The sequence below is a fragment of the Copadichromis virginalis genome, linkage group LG15, assembly GCF_057382275.1.
Source record: "Copadichromis virginalis isolate Kocher_CV1m ecotype Utaka linkage group LG15, C_Virginalis_male_GT1.1, whole genome shotgun sequence".
NCBI lineage: Eukaryota > Metazoa > Chordata > Actinopteri > Cichliformes > Cichlidae > Copadichromis > Copadichromis virginalis.
This window is the reverse complement of record NC_140632.1, coordinates 38,720,299-38,728,356: the sequence shown is the minus strand read 5'-3', so window position 1 is coordinate 38,728,356 and position 8,058 is coordinate 38,720,299. Positions and strand designations below refer to the sequence as shown.

General features: G+C 38.3%; 1 protein-coding gene and 1 long non-coding RNA gene across 3 annotated transcripts; both read right to left on the bottom strand.

Moving 5' to 3' along the window:
- Window positions 1-258: 258 nt before the first annotated feature.
- On the bottom strand, window positions 259-3,196 carry LOC146692998 (uncharacterized). 2 transcript variants are annotated; one of them, XR_014915330.1, is made up of 4 exons: window positions 3,086-3,167; window positions 2,870-2,983; window positions 892-1,018; window positions 259-650 (listed from the first exon to the last, which is right to left on the bottom strand). It is a non-coding gene; the product is annotated as an uncharacterized LOC146692998 (long non-coding RNA). The 2 variants fall into 2 exon arrangements; XR_014915329.1 differs by lacking the exons at window positions 259-650; window positions 892-1,018 and having other exon boundaries at window positions 2,876-2,983; window positions 3,086-3,196.
- Window positions 3,197-3,257: 61 nt separating this feature from the next.
- Window positions 3,258-6,346, bottom strand: LOC146692997 (uncharacterized). Its single transcript, XM_085433292.1, has 5 exons — window positions 6,114-6,346; window positions 4,742-5,393; window positions 4,570-4,630; window positions 4,396-4,476; window positions 3,258-4,312 (listed from the first exon to the last, which is right to left on the bottom strand). Exons 1-2 carry the CDS (start codon window positions 6,187-6,189, stop codon window positions 4,786-4,788), a joined length of 684 nt encoding a protein of 227 aa, XP_085289418.1. The 5' UTR covers window positions 6,190-6,346; the 3' UTR covers window positions 3,258-4,312; window positions 4,396-4,476; window positions 4,570-4,630; window positions 4,742-4,785.
- Window positions 6,347-8,058: the final 1,712 nt, after the last annotated feature.

The window sequence follows — 8,058 nt, the reverse complement described above, 5'->3', positions numbered from 1 at the left end:
TCACTAGAGCTGTGAGAACACCGGACTCCTGGCAAATCGTTTTCAAACCCACCGCAGTCTTTCGCTACTCAGGTTAAACATATATAGGTCACTTAGATAACTTAAAAATGTTATCGTTTGGCTTTTTTTTAGTATTTTATTTGTTCCTGAGTAAATCGGTTTGGCTGAGATTAAAGTTATAGTTTCTGTAAGCAAAGCAAAACTGTTTGTGTGAAAAACTGTAAAATATAATTTCAGTGTTCTGTAAAATATAATTTCAGTGTTCTTTTTACATTTCATAAGAGTAAAATCCTTGTAGGAGTAAATGTATCCAAGCTTCTGACAGATGTGACAGATGTTTAACTTATTGTTGTTTACTTGTAGTGTACAATAAATAATCAAAAACACAGGATTATTCTGCAATGCTTCATTACTCACTAATGTTACAAATGTTGAAAGGTAAAAGTGTTCAATAAAATCCTAAATATTGCAAAATGCTGTAAGAACTCTTCTTTCGCTGCTTTAGGACACATCCCATTATATTGACTACTGTACACACACTACTTAATATTTAAGATACAAAAAATACTGGTTTCTGTGCATGCATCTGCAGTGAAGGTGTGTGTTTTGCCATGCAGCTTTTACTTACTTAGCACTCTTCTTCATTTTGACTACCATGAAGTTAAGCCAAAAAAACAAGAAAAGAAAAACGATTTTTCTGGTATCTGAAGTATAACAGTTCCCTGAACTACCTCTGATAGTGTCCTCATCATCATAACATTCCCTTTATTTATGATTAGTTATCTTTATCTTCAGAGGTCTGGGTGACAGTTTTAGTGTTTGCTTTAAAAAACAAAAAACAACAAAAACTTGAAATATATATATTCTATATACATATATATAGATGCTCACTCCTGATTGGACACTGAGCTGCACCACCTTCTCCTTCACTCCTCCACCTTGCTGTCCTCTGTGCTCTCTCTCCTCCATCTCCAGGGAACAAATCAGAGTCTGAGCACCAAACCTGTGGACTGTTAGTCTGCAGATAAGAAGGAAAACACGCAGAATTCTCATGTTTGCCATTTTTCATACCGTATTATTATAGTATATTAGTTTACCAGTCCAACAGATTTATTTTCCCAAATGGATCATTACAGCTTTTGCCACACTGGTCCACTTGATTGTCAAAGTGTATTAGCTCTTTATTATTTCTTTCTTTTCTTTACCTTGAAATGATTACAATCAGAACGGACAGGACTGGGGATGGGAAAGAGAAAGATGAAGAAAAGAGAAGTTGGGAAGATGCTCAACAGAAGGAGATGGAAAGCAAAAAAATAGGAGAAGAGAGACACAGAGAGAGAAGACACTAAAAATCAGTTTGATCACCTGCTGGAAAAATAAAAACAAGCAAAAAGAGAAAAACACAGTAGCGAAACCACAGCAAAAACCAACATAAGCACAAGTTATAGTAAATAATAAATATCTCCACATCCCGGAAGGGCCTGATCGAGCCACAGGGGCCATAAACTGACAGTTTATTTATAACTAGAAATAATAAAGCAGTTGACGTGTTTCAGGCTGTGACTTTTAGTATCTGTTGGTACTTCATCACTTTGAATAAGTGTAAGTCAACACCAGGCCGCACTTTCAGTCTTTCCATTAAACAAATGACCAACAATCCATTGTTTTCACCATTAAACAATAAAATATGCTTCTTGACTCCTTGATGCAGGTGCCCACCTACGACCTGGTTTATTAATACTAAGCTAAAGAGGAAAGCAACTCACTGTAGTTCTCACAGCTCAGGACAAGCAGACACCTGATGTTGAGTGACTGAATGGAACTAAAACAAGAATTCATAATTATGTTTGTCTGCCATGAACACGTGATGATAAAACTCTGCATATGCAGTGTTAAGGTTCAAAATATTGGGGATGGAGACAAGAGAAAAAACCACAATAACAACACTGGTCCGGTCGGGTTGAGTCAAACGATGATTTAATGATCACACACGTGGGAGATGGACACTGATGCAGACAGCCTCAAAATCTCAAAATGGTGGAGCATTGCTCAAACTTTTATAGCCTCTGGTGCCTCCACCTTATCATAAAAAGCCTAAACATTCACATGCTCTCTCTCACACAGCGCCTGAGCTACGACCTTGGCTCCCTGTTTATCTGCTCCTGCTGAAATGGGGCAGAAAACTCCAGCACACTCTGTTCTCTTCTACTCAGACAAATTAGACAATAACCTTCTGCGAACAGTATTTCTTATAACTCAGCAATATAATGCATCATAAAACAATATCATTCATTCACAACAAGTCAGCAGTTTAATGTAATGCAAATCAGTTTAACTAATGCAATAGTTATCAGCTTCTTCTAATTCAGGAGAATAATGCAAACTAAAACTACATAATAATTCACAATCTTTAATTAGGGGTATAACATGGCATAAAATAATATTAGAATCTAACAATTATCTAACAGCAGTCAGGAGACTGATGACCTGTGAAATGAGCTGTTAGAAATGTGCAGATATGTGTAAACATTGATCAGCATTTAACATCCAGGATGGAGCAAAACTTCTGACCTGCATGTATGAGAACCTTTAATCACATCATCTTTGTAGTGAAATAGCTGATGACTCATTAAACGTTTCCATGTAATTTATCCACAGTGAAAAATATTCACTTTGCTGGATCTGAAAATCACGTGTTCATTTCATTAGACACTAGCAATACCATTAAACTGGACCTTATCATTATCATATAGCACTAAATGTGAAACTGTGTCATATAACAATCTATATATGTAATATGTGTTTGCCTGAATCTTCCAGCACAAACAGAAAGACGAGCTGTTGTCTGAGTATCAACACAAGTACACACCAGAAATCGTTCAGTAAAGACAAATTTAATAAATGAAAGCTGGTGAGAGGGCCTTTGATGTTTCTCTTTGGATCATCCTGTTGTTTGTCTCCCAGTGTCGTTACTGCTCCTCTCCTTTCAAAGACAAACACCAAATAACACCAAATGAGAGTGAATCACTTCAGAAACACTCCTGGTTATTGTGAGCAAACGTCATAACATGATGAATGTATTTACCATTTTACTGAGGGAAAATCTTCTGTGTGGAGTTTCTTCTCATCTTGGCTCTTTTTCCTGACATTTAGAAACAAGAGGCAGAAAAGAAAGAATAAAAGTTAAAACCTCAACAATTTTTTTAATGTTTGGGATGTTTTACAAACAACCTTAAACACTATTTACTACTTACCACTTTGTTCATTCTTGCTGACGTTCACTCTCCTCATCTTCTCTCTAAAGGACAAATGACAGAAAAGAGGGAATCATTTTAGTAACTTTATCAACCAGGTGAGCAGAATTTTAGATATTTATCAATATTCTGATTAAAAGCAGAGTGAATACTTATCTTTTTACGAGAAAGGGTTCAATCCGTCCTGTCTTAGGTCTTAATGTCACCTTGGCTCCTCTGTTTTCTCTGAAAAACAAAAGACAAATGGGAAGAAAAAAATTAGTAAATGATTTCAGCAACTAGAGGAAGTGTTCACTGAGGAGGAGCTGTCATAATAATATAAAATCAATATATACTTATCTTTTTTTTAATGACAGTTTACAGAGCACGCTGGCTTCGCTCCTCCCTCCGCTCCTCTCTGAAAGTTAACTGGATAAAGGATAATAACAATTAATAACATCATCAAAACAGACAAACCTGAAAGAATTGCTGATCAGAGCTGTGACAGAGTCACAGATTAGTTGGATGTATACTTATCTTTCACAATGAGAGCGTTTGCATAGACGTCTCTTCAGGTCTTTTTATTGTTTTCTTTCTGGAGAGGAAAGTGATGAGACTGATGAGGAAATACCAAATACAAAGACTGACAAAGGGAACTGAAAAAGTCTAACCAAAACCTATACTGGGGGAAAACTGTAGGAAACAGAACTACTGAGGCAAGGAAACACGAGGGGACGGAGACTAACACTCTGACAAGGGACAAAGGGAGACTGACACTATATTTACACACAGGAGGCTGATTATGGGAACTAAGGACACATAGAAACACAGCTGAACCGAATAAGAAATGAACAACAAGTCGAAACAAACTCTAATGACAGTTCAACCAGTTTCTAAACACAACAAATAACTTTCAGGATGTTTCAACAATGTGTAAAATGAGTTCTTATCTTTTTTTGTGAGAGGGCCTTCAATGTTTCTCTTTGGATCATCCTTCCATCCATTTCTTCTGCTTAACCATTGGAGCCATCCCAGCTGTTATGGGGCCAGAGGCGGGGGTATAACCTGGACAGGTCAGTCTAACACAGAGAAACAGACAACCATTCACACTCACATTCAACCTAACTGCATCTCTCTGGACTGTGGGATGAAGCTGGAGTACCTGGAGGGAACCACAAAGGCGCCAGGACTGTCTTGCTCTCAGATGACGCCCGTTCACGCTGCTCTGAAGACCCTCAGTTGTCTTTGGATCAAATAACACCAAATGAGAGTGAATCACTTCAGAAACACTCCTGGTTATTGTGAGCAAACGTCATAACAAGATGAATATATTCACCATTTTACTGAGGGAAAATCTTCTGTGTGGTGTTTCTTTGCAGCGTGACTCTTTTTCCTGACTTTTAGAAACAAGAGGCAGAAAAGAAAGAATAAAAGTTAAAACCTCGACGATTTTCAAATATTTTAGGACATTCTTTTAGAAACAACCTTAAGCACTATTTACTACTTACCACTTTGTTCAGGCTTGCTGACGTTCGACATGCTTCACTGTATATTATAATCTCAAGCGCTTCCTTGCTTGAGTTGGGCTCCGGATGCTGCTCTCTTCCTCCGCCTTCCTCTTAGCACGCTTTGCCGACATATTTAGAAAACGGCAGAGCACCGAAGTGAGAACTCTGCCGTCCGCGCTGTAGTCTGTTACTCTCCAGCGGTTCTTCATCTCAGTGTCCTCTGTTTGGTAAACAGTGGAGATGACTCTGGTGACGGGGAGGCCGTCGACAGTCAGGGTGCGGACACAGTTCCTCCGATCTGCCTTCAGCACAGCAAGATCTGCTTTCTCTGGAAGAACTGGAGTCAGGAAGCGTGGATGAGAGCTGGAGCCCGCAGGCGGCAGCATCATGCCAGCTGGTGAGTCCGTAGGAGGAGAAGGAGTGGTGTTCTCTCTCTGGCTCTGCCTCACATTGACAAATGGTGTCGTCACCAGGTCCCGGTGGAACCATCCTTTAAAAGGTATGCAAGGAAAGTCCTTGGACCCAGTCACCAGGTTATGGTAAAGAGTGAGGACCAGGTGAGGCATGGAGTTCAGATGCCTCCTGCTCAGTTCACGGTTCCTCAAGTTAGTGACGACCATCTGAGGTGCAGTGACTGGACTCACCAGATCAGCTACGAGAAAGCAAAGCGTGCGTCTACGTTAATCATGTGATCACACAAATTAAAGCCTGAATTTAAATTGTCCAGACATGGCTTTACATCATCATAAGCTCTTCCACACACAAACAGTAAGAAGCGCCCAGCAGAACTCATTGTTTATGAAAGCCTTCACATTTTTCACCTGGTAAAAGTTTTCATGTGTGTAAGGCTGCGTGGATTTTCACTGAGGTTTTAATACGCATTCACATTAAGGAGTAATATCTTCATATTAGTTGAGCATCGATATTTTGAGGATAAAGCAGCTACATTTAGGTGAGAAACCTCCCACCTCCTTATTGCAGGCACACACTGTTTCAATCTCAAACTCATCCTGCGACTCTGTGAACTTTTAAAACTCCAGCTTCTCCAGCTTTACACATTCACAATCTATGAAACGTTCACGTATAACTCAGCGCCAGCGGCCCAAACATGTCAACTCAAACCCTCTACATGCAAAAACGGCCGCGCGCTGACGTCAGCGTCCTCCAACGCCTTAAGTCGTTAGCAATTAAAAAAAAACATGGCGCCATCTTTATAGCGTACTGGCACATGTTAAAATTGATGTTACTCAAGTATGAAACATCTCATCCTAAATGTTAACACTCATGAAGTCCTACTTCCAAACAATAAAAGACAAAAATCTAAGTTGTATTTGTTTGCTAGCACTCTGACATATTAGCCTGCTGTACTCACCATAGCGTTGATCTAACACCTCCTCAATGAAAAGGGAGAGCAGGTGCATCTCGCGACTCAAGTTTGAAGAAGTCATTTTGCAAATCCTTCTTGAAGATTTTCAAACGTTAGCTGTAGCTTGAAAAATCCGAGTTTTCACAGCACTAGTGGGAAAAAGCTCCTGTTTGCGCTCAAACGTGAAACCCGAATTCCACTTTTGCCTCCTGCTTTTATACCTGCACTCAAACACGTCATCATCACCATGACACCCAGGGTCACCGAAAATCAATTTTATTTATTTAAAATAAAGTTCGTCTAATTATCATAGTTTTTAAAATATATATATATATTTCTCATTTTATTTTACTGCTTTATTCATCCTTTTTAAAAAATATATTGCCAAACTTTGTCGTTTTAATTCTTTAAAAAATCATTAATTCACCAGTTTACAAAAATGAAGATCGATATCTGAAATTTAAATTAATAAATAAATAATTACAATTGATAATGGGTTTTTAGCATTAAAGAATGGTTTTTCAGTGCGCTTTAAATGTTATCAGAGCCGATGTTGTGCCAAAAAGTGATCGCAGTCCAAAAAGTGATTTACGGTATTGAAACGTTTGTTTGTGTCATGACATTTGTAAACAGTTGATGTTTAAGGTGCAGTTCATGTGGAAGCCAGAGGAGGGTGGTGTTGTGCGCATAATACAAAGTGATGGCGAAACCTAAAAGACGGTGTCATGTCTGCTCCCTGAAGCAATCTCATAACAGTTTCAATCTATTTCAAGCCAGTTAGCACATTTCTGTTATGAAGTGCAATCATTTTTTGGCAGTAAACTTAAATCCTTTTATTATGAATATCACATTCTCAGATTTTCAAGAGAGACCAGACCAATAGGGCAGCAGAAATCACAAAAATAAATAAATAAATAACAGTTTTATAAAGATTAAAACAGTTAAAAAATGACTGGAATGATTATGATGTATAACACAGAATATGTACAATAACAGAGTTATAAACACACCTAGAACACACGTGATACTTTTATTTCATCTATAACCTCTGTGCAAATTTTGTTGACTGCAAAGTGTTTATGAATATGTTTTTAAAAGCTGGTTATCTGACTGTCAGTTAATAGCAATTAAAAAGAAAGCTGATTTTTATTTAAAAAACCCTGAAAACATCACACATGTACAAACAACACACAATTATTGTAGATTCTTCAAAGCCTCCTTATATTCAACACTTGGGTAGGTGGTGTTATACATGCCCTCACAGCACATCAGTCCTCCTGTTTTCACCTTGTCACCTTCATTAAGCTGCTCTCTTTCTACAGAAGGCCCACCGCATGCATGGGGGGGAGGGGGGGGGGATACCGTGGGCCAGGGCTGTGGCATCTAATGTCTGGTTGTCAGTGTCCTTTGGAAAAGCAAGTGATTGTCCTCAAATCAGATGTCCCAGCAGATTGATCTAGTTTGCCATGCCGGCAAAAGACCAATACACCAAGACAAACAGCCATTTATGCTTTTTACACAGACAGCCCATTTTTTTTCTATTTAACTAGAAGAATTGTTGTACCACACATTAAAGTTTCAAATCAGTGAAAAAGCAATCGTGCCAAAGAAATGTCATGTGTTTGTTTAAGATGACTGCAATTATGGTATTAACAGAAAACACACATCTCTGTCTCTTTTCTTTTCTGTTTAGTGTTCCACTTACCTTCTAAACTCACCAAGTACTTGCACAATCCTGAGGTTTTTAGAAAAGAACATCTCAGATTAAATAAGGAGGAGATACAGACGTTAAAACTAACCTTTATTACTATGATACAAAACAATATTAATGAAGTTGTTAAAAGTGGTACTTCTTACACACACACACACACACACACACACACACACACTCGGCTCATTACAAGTGTTTAAAAGTTTGAGTTGTCTGAAAAACTAAAGAAAGAAAAAGACA